The following is a 21,257-nucleotide window of genomic DNA, read 5'->3' on the forward strand; positions in this document are numbered from 1 at the left end:
TGTTTAGTGTAAGGGGGAAGGTGGTAGGGCCAGCAGGGCCTTCCGAGACGAGCCGCCTGCGCTTGCTTTCACGCTCTGCCACCTTCTTGAGCTTCTGCATCTGCACATGGGCATAATAATTCCTACTTCACAAAGCTGTTAGGAAAAGGAAATGAAGCAACTTCTAGTAAGAGACGAGAACCAAGTTTGGCATACAATAGGTACTTAATAAATGTCATCTGCCCTGCTTCCCCATGTAGATTTTGGAGTTCAGCATGTGACTGACTATCCCAGCAGCGAGTATGAAGGCCAGAGGACTGGGTTAAGGGACAGATGACCCCAATTCATCCTTATTTTATGCTTCTGGCAATCTCTTGACTTCTCTGAGCCTTTTTTTTTCATCTTTAATTGAGATTATGAACACTTGCCCTGCCTGCCTCCCAAGGTTAGTTATGTTGAAAATTAAGTGAGATAATGGATGTGAAATTTTATACAAAGATAAAGGGTTATTAACACCAATGCCCAAGGGTTAGGTCACTAACCATCAAACAGAACGCTTAGCTTTTCTCCTCCCCACCACATGTGGATCTTCTGCCTTGCTGGCATTGCGGGTGTGCGCGGAGTGTGTGGGGAGGACAGCCTCTCTGGTCAGTCACATCTGCAGCACCTTGACTTAACCAGCACATGATTGTTTTTCTCATGAGCACAAAGGACTATTATGGAACAGAGAGCTGGCTCGGTGCGGGGTGTGGGTGGGAAGGCAATGCTGTGCAGATGAGAACGCTGCAGGAGATACGTGTGTGCAAGCCACCCAGCCCAGGGCATGGCCGAGGCAGACTTAACACATTAATCATCCGTTGTTACAAGTTATACATTAACACTTTAATTGGTATTCGGCAATTAATACTGAATCAGAATCTGATTTTGAATCTCTACATGATTTCTGTCAAGCAGCCTGACTCCAGCCTGGGTTTATGATGGGACACTCACTTCTTTCAAAGCTTATTCCAGATTTGTGTGTCCCTGTTAAAAAGTTTGTTCTGTGCCTTCCACCCTTTCAGCAGTATCGCAAAGTGGTTAGGAGCCGGGAGCTTTGGAACCAAACTGCCCAGGCCCAAAGTCAGTCTCCTCCATCTACTGGCAGTGTGATCTTCTGAGTTACTTAACTTCTGTGTGCCTCAGTTTCCTCATCTGGAATATGAGGATAATAATACTTATCTCATAGAGTTGCTATGGGATTAAGTGTATTAATATGGAAAGCACTTAGAACAGTGCCTGGCACATAGTAAGTACTCAGGAAATGCCAATTATTGTTACTCTATGATTTATTGTCCCCTTTGTGAAAGTATAAAAGTTAAAGAATAATTAAAGCACATTAAAAGTAAATACACCAGGCAGAGAGATAAATGAACTGTTTACATAAACATGAATTAAGAGAGTCACACTCAAGGAAGAACTGTTCCCTGTTGAGGACAGCAAACATCTGGAAGGAATTAAGTGGAGGAAGAGGGTGGGCGGTGGTGGTGGTGGTGTGAGCTGAGAACAGGCCGTGACTATTGGAAGGAGATAATTCATTTCTGGGGCGGGTAAGTGATTCCGAAAAAGGGAGGCTACTCTGGGCCTACATAGCATGATTGGATGCATGAAGAGTATTTACCCCTCCAAATAATTTCCATTCTGATTAGCCTGGATACCTAGAATGTCTGCATCATGCCTTTCAGCTAAGGCATTGCCTCAAAAAGGCCACTTCTAAAATGCAAATATACTAACATAAAAATAACAAGGTGCCGTTTTATATCTGTGAAATTAACAAAATGAAAATTGTCACACTCGGGGCATTGAGGTTTCACTGAAACTGGCACATTTAAAAATCTTTATTGTACATAGAAATAGGTATAACTTTTTGGCTGAAATTTTTAAGAGTCATAAAAATGTCTCTACCTTTTGGTCTACTAATTTAACTTCTGGAAATTTATTGTTAGGAAAATTTCCAAAAGAAGGAGAGAATTTTCTGTATTTATTTTCCATGATTGAAAAAAATATTCAACAGTAAGAGAATGGGTGGATTACAACACATCCCTTTGGTGGACACTCAGACGGTCATCAAAATTATAATGATAAAAGACAGAGAGAAGGATGGGAAAATGTTTATGAAATAATCACATTAGATAAAAAACAAAACCAGAAATCAAATTATAAAGATTGCGTATGCCTATGGATGAGGCTGGAGAAAGAAAACCAATGTGCTTTGTTAGAGGTTGTGGGATTGTGGAAGAACTTTTTCTTTCTATTATTTGGATTTGTGTTTATATTGGTTGTGCAATGAGCAAACAAAAGACCCAAATGAACTCGCTGGGAAGGGGCAGCTGATGGTCAGCCATCACCATATGGGCAAGTTTCAGTCCAGTTTCCTGGACTGAGAGAAGGGGCCCTAGAGCTGGTAGGTTCTGAGAGGGGGCTGATGGGAAAGACCAGGGGCCTCCAAGGGCACAGGGCACCAGTTGGGCGTGGGGACCACCTGAAGAGAGAAGGAGGGGCTGGCGGGAGCTGGAAGAGAGCGGGAGTAAGGGGAATTGCCTACCTCACCGTGTTCCCTCTGGCAGGCCTGGGCAAACAGAGACTTACATCAGCCCTGTGACTTAAATCAAGTAGGTTGCACCGTTCCTCTCAGTCACTCAATCCCAATTTTAAAATCAGAATTTACAAAACTGGAGTGCTCTTACTACTTCTGATAAGCTGCAGTGTCTCTTTGAACTCCAGGGCCATCATGAGCAGAGACTGACACTAAAATATTAGACTTTCTGTTTTCTAACTGCCCTGTCTCTAATACTAGTCAACCAAGCTGGATCGAATGTTGGACAAACACACTGATTTTAAAATCAAATCCTGGCCTCTGACGGTTTCTTAAACAGAGGATTCCTGTGGTTACATGGGTTGTGACCAGGTCACAGATTCATTTCCCCAGAACCTTTACTTGTATTGACGACTCTTTAGCTGACCTTCCAGAGTAGTGGAGCAGTGGAGTGAACCATTGGACCAGAAGTTGGGAAGCATCCTATTAGGCAGATCATTTATACTTTCCTGGCCTCAGTCTCTTCATCTGTAAACTGGGGGAAATTTTCACCAAAGACTTCATAGACCCAAATCCAATGGTGAAAGTCTGTAAAGCCCAGATAAAGCTCAACAGGGCCCAGTTTGGGCCACAGTAGTGGAAGTCTCATGCTCAGAATGAAGGAGCTGAACCTTCCACCATACTTTGCCCAGTCTGTCCACACCTTGGGAAACCACATTTAGATCAAGCAGCACCCTTTAAGGGGATGTTGACACACTGGAGTATGTGCAGAAGAGGGCAGCTGGGATGGATGGAGGCGGAGAGCATAGTCATGAGAGAATAGATAAAGGAATTGCATATTTTAAGCCAGAAGGGTTGTATGGCAAGGACGTGGTAACTATCTTTGAAAATCTGAAGAGCTGTCTTGTGGAAAAATAGTTCACTAGCTCTATATGACCCCAGAGGGCAGGATCAGTGGATAGAAACTACAGCATGGCAAATTTCAAGTCTGCATAGAATGCAGTTAGAACTAACCGAAGGTGGAGAGGTGGGTATAAGCAGAGGCTGGGTGACCACTGGGCAGTGTGATTTTCTTGGACATTGAAGTGCTGGGTGATGGAGAAGTTGAGGTGGGGCTCTAAGGCCCCATCTAGCCCGATGAGCCTCTGAATCTAATCTGAGATGACTTATCTCCTCCAGCGCGACCCCCATAAATGCCGTGTACTCCCAGAAGCATCACTGAAGGATGGCAGCAGCTGGTTTTCACACGGCCCAAGCACTCTCACAACCTCTCTTCTCCCTTCCCAACTTGAGGTTTTGGAGGAGAGCTGTTCTATCCAAATTTTCTCATTGTTTGAACAAGCTTGTGCCAAGTTCGCTGGCTTTGCCCATTCCAAGATTTCCAAGGCGAATTCCCTCCACAGCTCATCTCCCCCACCTCCTACTCCACCCCACCGCCACTGCTGGTTTGCATTTCTCTAGTGTGCAGAGCAAGGGGGAGATGGCTGTGGACAGTACACAGGAAACAAACAAGCATCCCTAGACATCCCAGTTTGTAGTGTACTCTAGTCACTGCAGTCCACGAGCTTCCAGGAGACAGTGGATGCTAGATCAGAATTATTAAGATGTACATTCCTCCCCTTAGTATTGTGAAATAGCTGCTTATAACCAAGAAAAGGAAACTTTTCCTAGAGTAAAAGGTGGGAAGTCACTGAGATGGGTTGTTGCCTGAGGAGGGAAATAGGGAAATAGAAGAAGGGTTGGAGGAGGCAGAGAAGGGAGGGTATGGATATAAAAGCACCTGCACCTGCACCTGCACAGAGGGGCCATTGCCGCAGCAGGTGAGCAGGCGGGAATGAGACCCGGAACTCAGGAGGCCGGGAAATAAACAGTGTTGCCCAGACCCTGGCTGAGTCTGCTGCTGGCCTAGTTCCTCTGGGCAGTTCTGGAGCAGACGGAGGGGAAGCACCAGGTTCTGGAGCAAGCAACCCTCTGGGTTGGACTCCTGCTCCACCTCTTACTTGCCATGCTACCTTGAGCAACTTTGACAGCTCTGACCCTGAAAGGGGATCACAATGGTACCTGCCTCCACAAGTCGAGAGGATAACAACACACAATATTGTAGGGTGAGCCACATGAAACTGCTGATATCCCACCATTTTCAACATACAAAAATGACAATTTCATATGAATCAACCTCACTCATAAAGGTTAGACAATACAATGGTTTCCAAACGTGTCTGTACCTTAGAATTATCTTGGGCTTTTTAAAAAATTCCAAAGCTCAGGTCACAAGCAGACCAATTCAGTCACAATTTCTACAGATGAGACTCCTCCCCAGGTGATTTTAATGGGCAGACAAGTCGGAGACCGTTGGCTTAGCCCAGTGCTTGGGATCTGTTAAGGCACTCAACCACAGCCACCTCTGCTTTCCCTTCAACTGTCGTTTATTGAGCACCTACTGCATGCCAGGCTCTGGCCGGGCGTGCCTCTTGGGCCCCGGGGCCTCCCCAGCGGCGCTCATCTCTCCCCATCCTCCTCCGCAGTGTCCAGGCCCCGGAGCTCCCCGGACGACCTGAAGGCGCTGACTCGGAACGTGAACCGGCTGAACGAGAGCTTCCGGGACTTGCAGCTGCGGCTGCTGCAGGCTCCGCTGCAGGCCGACCTGACGGAGCAGGTGTGGAAGGTGCAGGACGCGCTGCAGAACCAGTCGGACTCGCTGCTGGCGCTGGCGGGCGCGGTGCAGCGGCTGGAGGGGGCGCTCTGGGGGCTGCAGGCGCAGGCGGCGCAGACAGAGCAGGCGGTGGCCCTGCTGCGCGACAGCACGGGCCAGCAGAGCGACGCGGCGCAGCTGGAGCTCTACCAGCTGCAGGTGGAGAGCAACCGCAGCCAGCTGCTGCTGCGGCGCCACGCCGGCCTGCTCGACGGGCTGGCGCGCAGGGTGGGCGTCCTGGGCGAGGAGCTGGCGGACGTGGGCGGCGCGCTGCGCGGCCTCAACCACAGCCTGTCCTACGACGTGGCCCTCCACAGCACGCGGCTGCAGGACCTGCAGGTGCTGGTGAGCAACGCCAGCGAGGACACGCGCCGCATGCGGCTGGTGCACATGGGCATGGAGCTGCAGCTCAAGCAGGAGCTGGCGGTGCTCAACACCGTCACCGAGGACCTGCGCCTCAAGGACTGGGAGCATTCCATCGCCCTGAGGAACATCTCCCTGGCCAAAGGTACCCCCCGGCCCACCCAAGCCCGCAGGGCCTGCCTGGGAGCTTCCTGCTTAGGCCTGCCTCAGCACACCCCTCCCCAAGGGCCCAGGAATCCCACCACCTCCCCAGGTCCACGTGCCATTGGGAGCCCATACCCTATCTATTACGTCTTGCTCTACAGGACCCTGGAATTTTCTGCTCAAATGGCCTATGCCCACTTCCAAGCCTGCACATGTCTTTCTCTTGGGTAGACCTCCCCACTGCTACCCCTGGCCCCCAGAGAGCACAGTCAGTGTCCACACTCTTAGGCATGAGAATGGCCAAGGGTGGACAGTGTGGAACCAGGCAGTCAGAGCTTCGATGTGCCAGCTGGAGCCTCCAAGAGTCTGAGGCTGGAGGGAAAGCAGGGGTCAGGCTGCAGGCGAGGGAAGGAACAGGGAGATGCTCCTCCAGTGTCAGGGGGTTCCAATGAGTAAGCGACAAGGAGTTGGAGAATTACAAATTTACCTGGACTTCCAGGCTGTTATGAAGCTGCATTCATCCAGGTAGAAAAACATATTTTATTTAACAATTCGTTAGCTTCATTGATAACTTAAATAAAATGGCAAAAATGTGCAGGCCTCCATTTGTACTCTTGCTCTGGGCCCACAAACGTTAGCACCTTGGGAGCCAACTTCTCTTTCTTCCACTGCTGACCAACTGGTCCCTCCCCCCTCCCCCATTCCTTGCTGCTGCTGTCCACCCTGCACATTGCTGTCGGAGGCACCTTTCATGAAATGTACTTTTCCTGCATCACCCCCTCTGCTCAGAACCCACTGTGGCTCCCCAAGGTCTGCTGGATTCATGAAAAAGTCCTTAGCCTGACAGTGGACAATCATAATACCATTTTGAACACCAACTATATCAGGTACTGTGCCAAGTGTATCTCATATGATGCCTTTTAAAAACAAAAATGAGTGTACCAAGATTCAGGAAGCTGCTCACAGTCGCAGACTAGGAGGTGATGGAGCCAGGATCTGGACCCCGGCTTTTCTGGTTCTAGAGCTGGTGTGCTTTCCATCGCATATCTGGCCCCAGCCTATCTTTCCTGCCTTCTCCTCCAACTGTTCCCCATACCAGGGATTGCAAACAGACCTGTCTTCAGGGGCCAGTCAAGCAATGCCAATGAGTAAAGTGACCTCAGTGTTAGGGGAATTGCAGGAGCTATGGCAGGTCCAGCCCATTTCAGCCAGGCTGGAATGTGAGCCTGGCATTAACAAAGTCTTTCCATTTTTCAGGAGAAACTAGAAACATGGAATGTTCTGGAAATTTTTTTTTTTTTTAATTTGTAAACCAATCTAGTTTTTTTTATTATTATTATTGATGTTTTAATGGTTTCTAACATTGTGAAATTTTGGGTTGTACATTTTTGTTTGTCCATCACCATATATATGACTCCCTTCACCCCTTGTGCCCCCCCCCACTGCCCCTGGTAACCACAGTCCAGTTTTCTCTGTCCATGTGTTGGTTTATATTCCACATATGAGTGAGATCATACAATGTTTGTCTTTCTCTTTCTGGCTTATTTCACTTAACATAATACGCTCCAGGCCCATCCATGTTGTTGTAAATGGGACGATTTTGTCTTTTTTTATGGCTGAGTAGTATTCCATTGTATATATATACCACATTTTCTTAATCCAATCGTCAGTCGAGGGACACTTAGGTTGCTTCCACTTCTTGGCTATGGTGAATAATGCTGCAATGAACATAGGGGTGCATAAGCCTCTTTGGATTGTTGATTTCAGGTTCGTTGGATAGATTCCCAGTAGTGGGATGGCTGGATCATAGGGCATCTCTATTTTTAATTCTTTGAGGAATCTCCATACCGTTTTCCATAGAGGCTGCACCAATTTGCATTCCCACCAGCTGTGTATGAGGGTTCCTGTTTCTCCACATCCTCTCCAACATTTGTTGTTTTTTGTCTTGGTGATTATAGACATTCTAACGGGCGTAAGGTGGTATCTTAGTGTTGTTTTGATTTGCATTTCCCTGATGATTAGTGATGTTGAGCATGTTTTCATGTGCCTATTGGCCATCTGTATATCTTCCTTGGAGAAGTGTCTGTTCATTTCCTCTGCCCATTTTTTGATCGGGTTGTTTGTTTTTTTGTTGTTCAATTGTGTGAGTTCTTTATATATTATGGAGATCAACCCCTTGTCAGATGTATGTTTTGCAAATATTCTCTCCCAGCTGGTTGGTTGTCTGTTCATCTTGATTCTGGTTTCATTTGTCTTATAAAAGCTCTTTAATCTGATAAAGTCCCACTTGTTTATTTTTTGTTTAGTTTCCCTAGTCTGGGTAGGCATGTCATCCGAAAAGATTCCTTTAAAACCAATGTCAAATAGTGTGTTGCCTATATTTTCTTCTATGAGTTTTATAGTTTCAGGTCTCACCTTCAGGTCTTTGATCCATTTTGAGTTAATTTTTGTGAATGGCGATAGCACATGGTCCACTTTCATTCTTTTGCATGTGGCTGTCCAGTTTTCCCAAAACCATTTATTGAAGAGACTTTCCTTTCTCCATTGCATGTTCTTAGCACCTTTGTCGAAAATTAGCTGTCCGTATATGTGTGGTTTTATTTCTGGGCTTTCAATTCTGTTCCATTGATCTGTGTGTCTGTTTTTGTACCAGTACCATGCTGTTTTGATTACTATTGCTTTGTAGTATGTTTTGAAGTCAGGGATTGTGATGCCTCCTGCTTTGTTCTTTTTCTTTAGGATTTCTTTAGCTATTCGGGGTCTTTTGTTGCCCTCTAGAAATTTTTAATTGTTTAACTCCTTGGGCCAAATACAACACATCTGTGGGCCATATATGGTCCATAGATGGCCAGTTTGCACGCCCTGCCCTGTGAGGAGCATCCAGTCTAGTGGGGCAGTCTTGTCACTGCCCCAGAGGCACAGCTTGTCTCCCTAATGCCATAGCTTTACGCTAGCTCTTCCTCTTACTGCAGTGCCTCCTTCTTCCTCTTCCTCCCCATCATCTAAATCCTGCTGATCCTTTAGATCTCATGCCAACCCACTTCCTCCAAGAACCCCCCTGGCCTCTCTAGCTCACTGATGTCTCTCTGCTCTGAGCTTCTACATTTATCAGCGTGGAAAGTAGTCATGTTGGGGCCCTCCATTTGCATAGAACTTTCTGGTTCACAGAGTGCTTTCATGTACATTCTTCTGTTTTAAAGTGGGTCCCCACAACAGCTGTGAGAGTGGTGGAAGGCAGGTTTTATAACTGAGGGCAGGGTCAGATTCCTGCAGAAAACAATTGAGCTCCATGAGGAAATACCTGGTTCACTCAAGGCCACACAGCAGGTAATGCTCCAACCCGCTTTAGTAAGGTATAATTCACATGCCCTAAGAGTCACCCATTTAAGTGTGCAATGCAATGACCAGACCAGGACTTTTAACCCAGCACCCAGTGCTCATTCTACCATACCACAGTCCACCCTCCTCTGTTCATCCCTGCATCCCCCAGCACCTAACAGTGCACTCATGTACCCGACTCAATGAATGTTTGTGGAACAACTCTTAAATCTTGAACCTGGGCAATCAGAGGATTGGTTTTCTTGTCCTGGGTCGCTTTGGGTCTCACATCTCAGAGATCAAAGGAGGACAGGAGGTAGAATTTCTTCTTCCAAATCCATGCCCCTAGGATCTTAGCTTTTCCTGTCTTCTCTTTTCCTTGATCTTCCCTGCCCATAGCCGCCTGTTCAGGTACTTACTAATAATAGCAGCTATACCAAATTATGACCTATTATGAGCCAAACATTTTCTCAGCATTAATTCTCTAGACATTAAAGACCGCTAATCCTCACATCCTGCAAAAAGAATTATTGTCTCCATTTTATAGATGAGGAACTTGTGTAACTTTCCTACTGTTTCTTACACAACTGGTAAGTGGCAGAGCCAAGGTCTGACGGTGGGTCTTTCTTGCCCGGAAGCCATGTTCTTGTCCCTGAGCATCCTGCTGTCCAGGGTGGAGAGAGACCAGCTGTAAGCAGTGAAGAGAGACTAGAGTGTGTCCCTTGGATTCCGTTCCTGTATTTGGGGGGTGGTCCCTCCCGGGTGCTCCTGCCTTCCTTCTCTTCCAGTCAAAGGACATCACCATGCTTCCTGCTGGTGTGCCCTCCTGGGCCTCACTGAACATTTCACATCCTGGTTCTTCAATTTCCAATCCACTCTCCTTGGCTCGAACTGAAACTGCTCTGGGTCATTCATATGCCAAGGTTCTTCCAGTGGAATCCTCCAAGTAGTCTTTCTTGGGTTCTTAAACTAAGTTTTGCACTCGGTTCCCTTGAACTGCAAGTTTCATCTCAGTCCTGCCCAGGCCGGCCTTTCCAATCTTCAAGCTTTGCATTCTTGATGGACTGCTGGCTCTTCAGAGGTGAACACTACTCAGCCCCTCTAGCTCCCAGGACCACCACTGCATATATCTGTTAGCTCCCTTTCCCACCCCACTCTCCCATGGTTGCCAGGGACCCAGCTGGTATGATTCAAGGGAATTCTGTTTGGTATATCTGAATGTAATTATCATTCAACATCAATGAGACAAAACTCTACCCTGGCTTTTGGATGAGGGATGGTTTACCAGATTAGCTTCCATGCATTTCTGTACTGCTCTCTGGAGTGGCCTTTCTGCCCTAGCTGTGTCCATTTCCTCTCTCAGTCTTTAAACACACACACACACACACACACACACACACACACACTCACTCACACGTACTCAACACCCCCTGCCCGCCACTCTTTGCCCTTTCCTGGCTCAGAATCCACAAATAGTCAACTATGTATATTTTTCACATATGAGCTTATTTATGTTATTCTTGAGCTTGACCCCAAATGGTTTTCATTCTCTTGCTTTGTTACACAGTTTTCTATGAATTTTGTCTCCAGTTTGTCTTTGTGTACATTCACAGGGTGCTTTCTGTTTTCTGCCTTGGATTTTCAACATTAATCAGCTCTGTTGAAATCTGTCTGTGGCTTTGAAAGAAGCAGGGAACTTAGATGATCAGAGAGAAGAGGGATGCCAGGAGGGGGGAAGGTAACCAGAGAGGGGAGGCACACCAGGAGGGGGGAAGATAACCAGAGAGGGGAGGCGCACCAGGAGGGGGGAAGATAACCAGAGAAGGGAGGCACACCAGGAAGGGGGAAGGTAACCAGAGAGGGGAGACATACGAGGAAGGGGAAAGTGACCAGAGAGGGGAGGCACACCAGGAGGGGGGAAGATAACCAGAGAGGGGAGGCACACCAGGAGGGAGGAAGATAACCAGAGAGGGGAGGCACACCAGGAGGGGGGAAGATAACCAGAGAGCAGAGGTGTACCAGGAGGGGAAAAGGTGAGAGCGGAGGCCTGAAGGCGGGACTCTCCAGCCATATTCAGATGGCTCTGTTTGCTCGATGGATGTTTCATAGCATCTCAACATTAGAGTGATAACAGGTCTCTGAAATCCTCTGGTCCACCCCTCTTGTTTTGTAGCTGAGGACCTGAGGCTCAGAGAGGGGGAATGACTTCCCCCAGTCAAATGCCAAGCCAGTGGCCCAGCTGGGACTAGTTTGCCAAGCAAATTTATCTTTTATTTTATCTTAAATTTTCAAGAAAAAGACACCATCCGGGCGGCCTGTGGCGTAGCGGTTAAGTGTACGCACTCTGCTGCTGGCGGCCCGGGGTTGGGTCCCAGGCGTGCACCAACGCACCGCTTGTCAGGCCATGCTGTGACGGCGTCCCATATAAAGTGCAGGAAGATAGGCACAGATGTTAGCCCAGGGCCAGTCTTCCTCAGCAAAAAGAGGAGGATTGGCATGGATGTTAGCTCAGGTCTAATCTTCCTCACAAAAAAAAAAAAAGAAAGAAAAAACACCATCTAGTAGAGTAGAGAGTCCAGTTCAACAAATGTTTGTAAGGGGATGGCATAATGGAGGGCCCTGGACTCCAGGCTCAAACTCTGGGACTTGGGCCTCTAGTGAACAGGGGTTTGTTGGAGGTGCTGAGCACCTCTGTGAATGGAGCGACCTATAAACAGTGTTTCTACTTGATTTAGGATTGGGAAGCATGGACGGGCGGCGCCCCCTGGGCAGGTTGCATGGCGCTGTGTCATTTCACCTTCTGCATCTCACTGCTGGGAAGGGAGTGGAGAGCCTGCTGTTGAAATCCCCAGTTGCACCCAGCCTCGCCCACCACCCCTTTGCCCTTGAGGCCCGGGGGAAAGCTGGCGGGGACTGCAGCGGGGTTGGGGCAGTCTCTGCTCTTCTGGGCCTGAGTCTCCTCGGCTGCAAAATGGGGCTGACGATTCCTGCCCCGTGCGCACGCTCAGGGTCGTGGCAAGGATGTCTGGAATGAAGGAAGCGAGAACTTGTAGAACTGTAAAGGTAATAGCGCCGAGAATCCAGTGCCCCGGTGACATCAGGGAAATGGAAGGAGAAGAATTAATTGAGCGACTCCACCTCTGTCAGCTGCCCTGGGATTAGCACGGTTCTGGGGGTGGTGTTTACGTTACGATTTTGGTCAATCTTGCTGGCTTCAGGCCCGTTTGGTCAGCTGTCATGGTAATTTGTTCTTGGCAGGTCACTGTCCAGATTCCAGCACACGTGAGTCCCCCACCCCATCACTCGTTCCAGGATCCGGGAAGGGAGAACGGATTGCTTTCCCCTCTCTGTTGGCTGGTCCCCAGAAGAATCCTGGTGTTTCTCCCAAGTGCTCAGTCACATCTCCTTCGTTCTGTTCTGGAGATGCTTCCAGCTGGAGCAGCTCATGGGCAGCCTGGGCGAGGGCAGATCTGCACTGGGGGCAGCGTGGGGGGACTGGGCTAGACTGGTGGACAGGCACTGGGAGGGGACCTGGGCACAGGGCCAGAAGGTTCTCTCCCTCCTCCTCTCACCCCCACGCCCCCTGTAGGAGGCGGGCAGGAAAGAGAAGCTGGCACACTGGACTGGAAGCACAGTGCAGGGGGCTCTGGGGCTGTTTCCGTGACTGAGGAGAAATATACCCTTTGCCTCCTTTCTCAGCCCGCCTCCGTGCTCTGGCCTGCTCCATGATACACAAGATGAGAAAGCGACAGTGTAAAAAGTTGAGAAGTTAAAAAGCTCATCCAGGTACCACTGGGACCCCTGATACCGTAACGACTGCCCAGAAGTCATTCTTTGAGTCTCTACTGTGTGCCAGGTGCAGTGTGAGGCACAGGGCCACAGAGGGTGGGGCTCCAGCCCTACAGATAGGCCTGTCCTCCTTGGGGACCACAGTCCGAGGTAAGTGATGCTGCCCAGCAAGTGGGTCAGGTGGCCTGACCAGGCTCAGAGGTGCTCCCTTGAGGGATTTGTGCACCGCGATGTCTGAGGCTCCTTCCAGCTCTGAGACTTGGGGCTCTGTCCTGGTGCCCTAAGAGATCAGAAGGGTGTGCATGAAAGTGAGCTTCAGGGTTAAGAGGGACGGGACTCTTAGAAAGAGAAGGATTTGTCTAGTGTTTGGGGACGCTATGAGGAGAACGTTTCTGCTGAGATGGAAAAGAGCTTGTATCCGGAAGCATCTGGCTGTAAGTTTGCAAAGAAGGAGTCAGGTTGGGAACTGTGGGCAGGGATCTCTGACAGAGGGGGCTGTGGCCCATGGTGCTGGGAGGGGCCTCTGAGGACTCTGAGTTCATTTGATTCTGACGAGATTAATCGGACAGCAATGCGCACAATGGGTTGGAGAGAGAGACAGAAGACAAGGAGGTCTTTAAAAAGGCTGGGAGTGAGCCCATGAGGCCTCTGATGAGCATGGTGGCAGTGATATGACACAAGAATCACCTCGATGACAAGCCTTGACCAGTAATGGGGGAAGGAGCAGAGGGAAAGCAAGCTTGAGAGCTTTGGCCTGGATTCTTGAGAAAATGATAAAAAGTCAGACCTCAAGTGTGCGTTACCCACGGGCAGCACTGCTTTGAAGAAGCCCCTGCTCCGCAGAGCTCCAGGCAGCCTGGCCCCACGAGACACATTTTAGGCTCCCCTGCGTCTCCTGGGCCAGTGCCACCTAAGGACGTGACTCAGGTTTGGAAGTCAGCGCCCACCTTTACTGTCCACCCCTGCTTCTTCCCAGTTAATCTCTGTTAAAGCCCCTCACTAACCACTTACTTGTGTCTTAAAAACTCTATCCGCATGGAGGATGCTTTTCAGACGCGACTCCCCGGAAACGACTCAGCCAAGCTTGGCAGGATGGCTCCAGGTGCGGCTTAGAAGAACCATACGCAGTCATCTTAGGATAGTTCTGATGAAGCATTATGAATAGTGGCGTGTAGATGGTCGGGGATGGCCTTGCCACTCAGAGGTTACCAAGCCCCTTTATACTCACTATGTCATTTAGTCCGCTTACTTATCGCTACAAAGTCCTGAGAAAGGAATTTTTGCTTAGACTTTATAGAACCCAAGATGCTCCATATCTATACTCAGCTCCCACCTTCCAAATGATCTCCGTCATACTGACGCCCCACCTTCAGGGTCATTCCACTGGGCAGCATCCTCCCTCTACGAGAATTACTCCTGGGAATATGCTTACATCGAGTCACACCCGCATCAGAGCAAATAGTGTGGAGTGTGTGGTCCATTGCATCTTTGACCTGCTCAATTCCTGGAGAGCTGGGCTCCACGTGGGGAGGGGAGCAGGGGGACAGAGAAGAGTGAAAAGGGGTGGGGTGGGGGGCCTGCCTGGTGGCGCAGCGGTTAAATGCGCATGCTCCGCTTTGGTGGCCCGGGGTTCTCAGGTTCGGATCCCAGGCGCGCACCGACGCACTGCCCGTCAAGCCACGCTGTGGCGGTGTCCCATATAAAGTAGAGGAAGGTAGGCACAGATGTTAGCCCAGGGCCGATCTTCCTCAGCAAACAAAAAGAGGAGGATTGGCATCGGATGTTGGCTCAGGGCTGATCTTCCTCACAAAAAACAAAAAGAAGAGAAAAGGGGTGGGGTGTACTGGGGGCAGCGGGAGGGAGGTGCAGCCCAGTGACAGCTCATGGAGTACAGAGATCCAGGCACTTCTCTGTTCCCTTTTGGCCTGCCTAGAGATTGCTGGAATGGGATTGTGAAGCTCATTTGCTTCTTCACTATGTCTTTCCTTTGCTGTATAATCTTCTGCATGTTCCAGACAGGTTCTGTGTCTCAATCTGGGATCATCTGCAAACTGGGATCAATATGGCCAGTCTTACTTTGCTTTTCTTCATAGAAAAGTGGCAGATGGCTACAAAACCCAGTCCTCCTTGAATGATTTGTGTATCTTGTGCATTTTTAAATTGTTAAATACTTTTTCCCTGTCCATGTGCCATTGAATTGTTAAACAGCTGCCAGCTTTGGTTAGGGTCTGAGAACAGTGCCAACTTCTCGAATGTATCAGTACCTCTCAGTCTTGGCTGCCTGGTTGTTTTGTATGTATTAACACCCTCTGACCTCATATACTCTTTCACTCATCAAATATTTATTGTGCAAGACATTACTCCTATGCTATGAGTATACGTATTTTGGTTTCCTAGGGCTGTCATAACAAAGTACCACAAGCTTGGTGGCTTAACATGACAGAAACTTATTCTCTCACAGTTCTGGAGGCTGGAAGTCTGAAATCAAGGTGTCCACGGGGCCATACTCACTCTGTAGGTTCTAGGGCAAGATCCTTCTTGGCGTCTTCCTAACTTCTGATGTTGCCAGCAATCCTTGCGTTCCTTGGCTTGTAGACACATCACTCCAGTCTCTGCCTTCATCATTACATGGCGCTCTCCGAGTGTCTGTCTGTACTTTCTCTCCTTATGAGGACACCAGTCATTGGGTTAGGGCACACCCTACTCCAGTATGACGTCATCTTAACTAATTACATCTGCAAAGACTATTTCCAGATAACGTCATATTCTGAGGTTCCAGGTGGACATGAACTTTGAGGGGCATGAACACCCTTCAACCCAGTACAACATGATTTTGGGGTTTTCCTTGGTCCTCTGTTTCTCTCACAAAGCAGCAAGAGTAAGAAGCTTAGAGTCTGGATCTTCACAGCTGGCACAGGGACGTCAAGGATGTAGTCCTGGCTCAGGGAGCTGGCAATTTTGTTAGGAAAAAGAGAACACATATACCTTTGCCTACAGGATGAGGGGCAGTGAGCAGCCTGGGGTGGGGGCAGGGCAGGTAGCCGTAGGAGATTGACAGGGAGGTCCCCTTTCTGGCCAGCCTGGGCACAGCAGGCTGCAGTGGCAGAAAGGTTCCATTGTGTTCTGGGAATGGCGAGATGTCGAGCATGATGAGTAAGGCAGAGTGGACGGGGAACAGACAGACCTGAGTTGGAACCACGGCTCCTTCACTCCCTAGCTGGCTGTGTGGCCTCAGACAAGTAACTTCAGTGCTCAGCGTTGTTGCAGGGACCAAATCCAATCACATGCGCTAGAATCCCTGCCACGCTGGCTGGAGCCTCACCCTGGACGGAAGCCCCGCTCAGGAAGGAAGTCCCGCTCTGGAGCAATTAGAAACCCCTTCTTCCATCCAGGTGCTTAAGCCAGAAATCGGAACACAAGCCTGGCTGCCTCCCCCGCCTTCATCCACGTTTAGCCGAGGTCTGTCTCTTCTACTTCCAAACAGCCACTCACATCCCTCCCGGCGGCCACTTCCCTGATTCAGGGCTCCACTGTCTCTCACCTGGGGGGCAGCCTCCTCAGTGGCTTCCCTGCCTCTGCTTTCCCTCTGTTCCAATCCATTTTCCAACACCGCAGCCTGAGAGGTCTTCCTGTGTGCAGATCTGATCACTCTCTTCTGTCAGGTCCCTCCTGTGGCTTCTGGTGCCCTCAGGGTCAAGTCCAACACTTAGGCCCGCCCTTCAAAACCCTCTACGCTATCTTCTCCTATCTTCTCCTCTCATGTTCCTGTCTGCCAGCTTCTAATCCATCGCAGCTCACACATCTCGTGCTTATCTTCGAGCTCTTACAGGGATTCTTCCCTCTGCCGGAATGCGCCCCTTCCACTCTGTCTTAATTGGGGCTGCTAAAACAAAATACCACAGACTGGCGGACTTAAACAGCAGACATTTCTTTCTCACAGTTCTGGAGGCTGGAAGTCTGAGATCAGGGCACTGGCATGGTTGCATTCTCGTGAGGACCCTCTTTCCGGCTTGCGGATGGCGACTTCTCAGTGTGTCCTCCTCACACAGCAGAGAAAGCACACCCGCCAGTGCCAGGGAGGGAGGGAGCGAGAGCGCCCTCTGGTGTCTCTTCTTATAAGGGCAGTAATCCTATCGTGGGGCCTCCACCCTGATGACCTCACCTAAACCTAAACCCAAAGGCCCCACCTCCTAATACCATCACATTGAGGGTTAGGGCTTTAACATATGCATTTGGGGGGACACAGATGTTCGGTCCATAACATACTCCCACTCCTCCCTTAGGCACCTTGTGTTCCTCCTTGAGATTTCACTTTGGATGTTACTTCTTCCAGGAAGCTTTTCCTGATTCCCCGCGCAGGCGCGCGCACGCACACACGCCAGACTGGGCTAGGTGGAGCCCTGTGTGCTTTCAAAACATGATGCTGACCCTTCCTCTCTTCAGGAGGGAGTTTTTGTTTCTTCTGCAGGTGGCCCATTCCAGAAAGCTGCCCTCTAACCTCGGTGCTGTTTGTAACCCTTTCAGGACCACCGGGCCCCAAAGGTGATGCAGGGGATAGAGGGAAGGAAGGCGAGCCTGGGATCCCTGGATTACCTGGACTTCGAGGTAATGGGGAGGCCCCCGGGAGCCACCTGGGCATACCCGGACAGGGAGGGCCCCCAATGCATCCCTCACCCTCGACTTTCTCAGTGCTGTTGGTGATGGGGCTCCCTGGGAGAGGACCCAACCAACTTGGCTTCAACTACCCTGTCCTGTGAAGAGACCGACGGGTTGTTGGTGTAACAACAGGATGGAGCAAATGCCTTTTCTTAGAAAGGAGCAGAATCTGAAGGAAAAGAATGCATGAGAGGCTCACAGCTCCCTGAAGCCACTTCCCACCCCAGAGTCAGGGACCATGTGACCAGGGCCTTCAGAAGAAAGGTTCTGTGATCCAGACCAACCCTTTAAATATGCTTGCCCCCCTCAATGTTTCCTGATTCATCAGGCGTCTGATGCCCCCACCTCCTCAGTGAACACCTGCCCCTCGCCTTACCTCCCCATCCTGCTATACACACTAGCAACAGCCCCAAAGATCCAGTGGCTGGTGGGGAGGTGTTTTGCCACACGCCCAGTTGGGTCAGCAATGCAGGATAGGTTGCGGAGAGACTGAAGAAAAGATGCGGAGATGGTGAACGAGACATCTGGGTTTATTGGGAGTTACTAACAGGGAATGTCCTGTGGCGGCCGGCTGGACAGAAGTGTGCACCTGCTCCTGCCCCCTGCGAGAAACTTGCTTAAGTAGGCAGAGGAACAAAGGCTGTGTGCTTGCCAAGGGGGACTGTCCCTGTATGACCTGCATCCCAAGGACCAGAGCTCCCCCGGAGGGCTCCGTGTTCCCTCAGACTGCAGCTATGCCATGAGAAACAGCTGGGCTGGCTGAGCCCAGGCCTGTTATGATGGGTTCCAGTACATAGCCCAGACAGGGGGCTTCAAGGACATGTGGCTCTTCAAGGGCATGCAGGCCAGTGCCCCTACAGGAGGGTACTTTTTGGCCTTCTGCAAAGAATATGTTCTTCTTAGACTCATCTTAGTAGTTCCTATTCCATTACTTTATCAAACTTCGCATCCCAGTGTGTCCATTCCTGAGCCTCTGCTATGAGCAACATTTTTCTAGGAGGGTATGAAGTCTTCTAAGAAAAGGAAAAGTTTATCAGGAGAAAGGTGTCTGCTTATTTATGTCAGGAATTATACCATTCCCTTCCTAAATCTCTAAGGAGACCGCACACAGGAGAGCAGGCAGAGGGCAGCAGAGGCAGAGCCCCAGCCTGGCGTCCACTCCTGCCTCCCCCTCTCAGGGGGGCTCCATAAACTCAGAAGTGAGGATGCCCCGGGGCTTGCAGTGCTGTGGAAACCCTTTTTCTGCGTCAGTAAATTATAAGATGAGGAGCCCTGGCCATATCCTGCACTAGATGCAGAATTCTGTGGCCATAGGGCTGTTGGGCTCCAGGAACATGTGTTAGAAAGGAAAAAAAGAAATTAAGCCCTTCTCTGAGGTCCTGCCACCCCCTTGGGGTCACCCATCCTCTTCCAGCCATTTGATGTTAGCTTAGGAGGAATAATTACTGGGAGACAGGTTTCTCCATCATAGAAAAAGCCCAGAGAAAACAATTAACATTCAAAGCAGGAAAGAACAATTAATTGGTTAATTAAGGGTGCTCTGCTTTGCAGAGAGAACTATGGGCTTAGGTCAGGCCTCAGGGAGCTCAGGGCTCTCACTGGGGGAAAGCGTTTGCTGACTCTGGCTCTCCATGGTGAAATGCAGGTGGTGGCCGTGGGGCCTTGTGGCCAGGAGCCCTGGGGCCTCGTCCAGTATCAGGCCATCCGTCCCATTTACTGGCCTTGCTGACTTTCTCCCTCCTCCTCAGCCTACGATCCTCTTCTCTATACTTCCCTGTATTTACAACAAGGAAGGGACCTTTCCATTTGTTTCTTAAATAGGATGGGGAGCTATTTCATCTTCCTCCTACCCCAAGTACCAGTAAGCATGAGATGAAGCCGACTGACCATGAGCTTTTAGTTCAGAAAGACCAGGACTCAGATCCTGCCTCCAACGCTCTCTGCTGTGTGACCATGGGCAGGTTACTTAACCTCTCTGGGCCTCAGTTTCCTCATTTGTAATACAGGTGAAATAATACTTACCTCAGTTTATTGTGAGGGTTAAATAAGATACCTTATGAAAAGCATCCAGAACAGTGCCTGGCACATAGAAAATGTTCAAAAAAATGTTTGCCAAATCTAAATCTCCGGTATAGCTAGAGTAAAGGGGCATCTCCCAAATGGAGTTGGCACCACCACCATCATTCACAATAGAATTGGCTCTTTCAGGGGGAGGGGTCCAGCCTAACTGGAGAGAAGGTGCTGATGGGGAAGGCTTGTGCTGGCTTTATAGACACTGCTTTTGCAGCATCTTTAAATTAACTGAGAGGCATCAGGAAGCAGAGGCAGTAGGAGGATGCACGGTTGAGGTCGATGGCTGAGCCAGACGGTGACCTCCAGGGCCCTTCCAATTCTGAGTCTGAGGCTCCACAACCTGTCTCTGGTCTCCACAGGTCTGCCGGGGGAGAGAGGAATCCCAGGAGTGCCAGGCCCCAAGGGCGATGATGGGAAGCTGGGTGCCACAGGACCGATGGGCATGCGTGGGTTCAAAGGTAACAAGGAATCTCGGAGCACCCTTGCTCACTGCTAGCCCCGGGGCACCAGCATGGCAGTGAAGTGGGTGGACCGAGTTCGAATTCTGGCTCTGCTCCTGACCTGCTGAGTGACCTTGAGCAAGTCACTTAATCTCGTTAAACATCAGTTTCTTTATCCAAAAACTAGAAATCCTCATGATACCTTATTTCACAGGGCTGTCGTGAGGATGAAATGGGACCTATGTGTGTCAAAATACTTTGTAAGCTCTAAAGTGCTGTAGAAATGCAAGGGAGCGTTACTACTGGTTGCAGCTTGGTGATGTGACCATAGGAAGCCATGCCAGGAGAGGAGGCCCGCAGGAGACACAGGCTGCAGCCGTGGGACAGCCGCCTCCTCTCCAGTACTGCCAGAGTCCCAACAGTCCGTCATACTCTTTTTATTCCCCAAATATTTAAAACTTGAATCAGTTCTCAGATTTACATTGCCAATAGTGTTTCTTCTGACTTTTCCCTTCCTATTGATGGTCACCTTGTTCGTTTTTAGCGGAGCCCACTTATTGTCAGTCTCTGTCTTGTCCACATTCCTTTCAAGTGTCCAGACCTCCTATCATCGTTGCAGAAGAAGATGAGGAAATCTGACGCTCTTTCCCCAGGCTCCGCCTTCTCACTTCTTCACTTGATGAAGACTAAGAAAAAAGCAGTTAATCATTCCCATCCCATGTGTAGGATGGTCTCTTAAACATGGATCACTGGGAACTTTTGTTCTGCTTTCTGGTTGGTGATTAAACAGGCTGAGGTTTTCTTTCCTTTTATGATCCACATTTTTAACAACTGATTTTAAAATAGATTACAAAAGCAGCACATGCTTGTTGAAAAAATTTAATGATACAGAAAAGTATAAAGGGTAAAGTAAAAAGTAAGTCCCCTCCCTCTTGGTCCCTTAAGCTCTTGCTCTTTAGCATAACTACTGTAAATGCTTTGGAGCACATCCTGCCAGACCTTTTTCTAAGCACATTCATATTTACATATATGGTTGCCTTTGTTTTTTTCAAAACTTGGATCACACTTGTCATCCTCCTCTGGAACTTGCTGGCTTGCTTCTTTCACCAGGCAATCCACCACAGGCTTGTGATTGGCAGATATCTTTCTGGAGTTACTTGGAATAGAATTCGCTGATCATTTTAACGCTCCTTTGAGTGGTGTCAGGACCTTCTACTTCTTTGTAGAGTGA

The 21,257-nt window shown here is 49.3% G+C and overlaps 1 protein-coding gene across 1 annotated transcript in view; it reads left to right on the forward strand.

The window, feature by feature from the left end:
- Positions 1–21,257, forward strand: part of SCARA5 (scavenger receptor class A member 5) — a 113,996-nt gene that overhangs the window by 61,479 nt on the left and 31,260 nt on the right. Inside the window, exons 3-5 of the mRNA XM_058550443.1 lie at positions 5,077–5,751; positions 17,382–17,462; positions 19,946–20,044. Of these exons, the coding sequence (XP_058406426.1) occupies positions 5,077–5,751; positions 17,382–17,462; positions 19,946–20,044 (855 nt within the window). The remainder of the gene's footprint in view (positions 1–5,076; positions 5,752–17,381; positions 17,463–19,945; positions 20,045–21,257) is intronic.

Source organism: Diceros bicornis, chromosome 11 (genome assembly GCF_020826845.1).
Source record: "Diceros bicornis minor isolate mBicDic1 chromosome 11, mDicBic1.mat.cur, whole genome shotgun sequence".
NCBI classification, from domain to species: domain Eukaryota; kingdom Metazoa; phylum Chordata; class Mammalia; order Perissodactyla; family Rhinocerotidae; genus Diceros; species Diceros bicornis.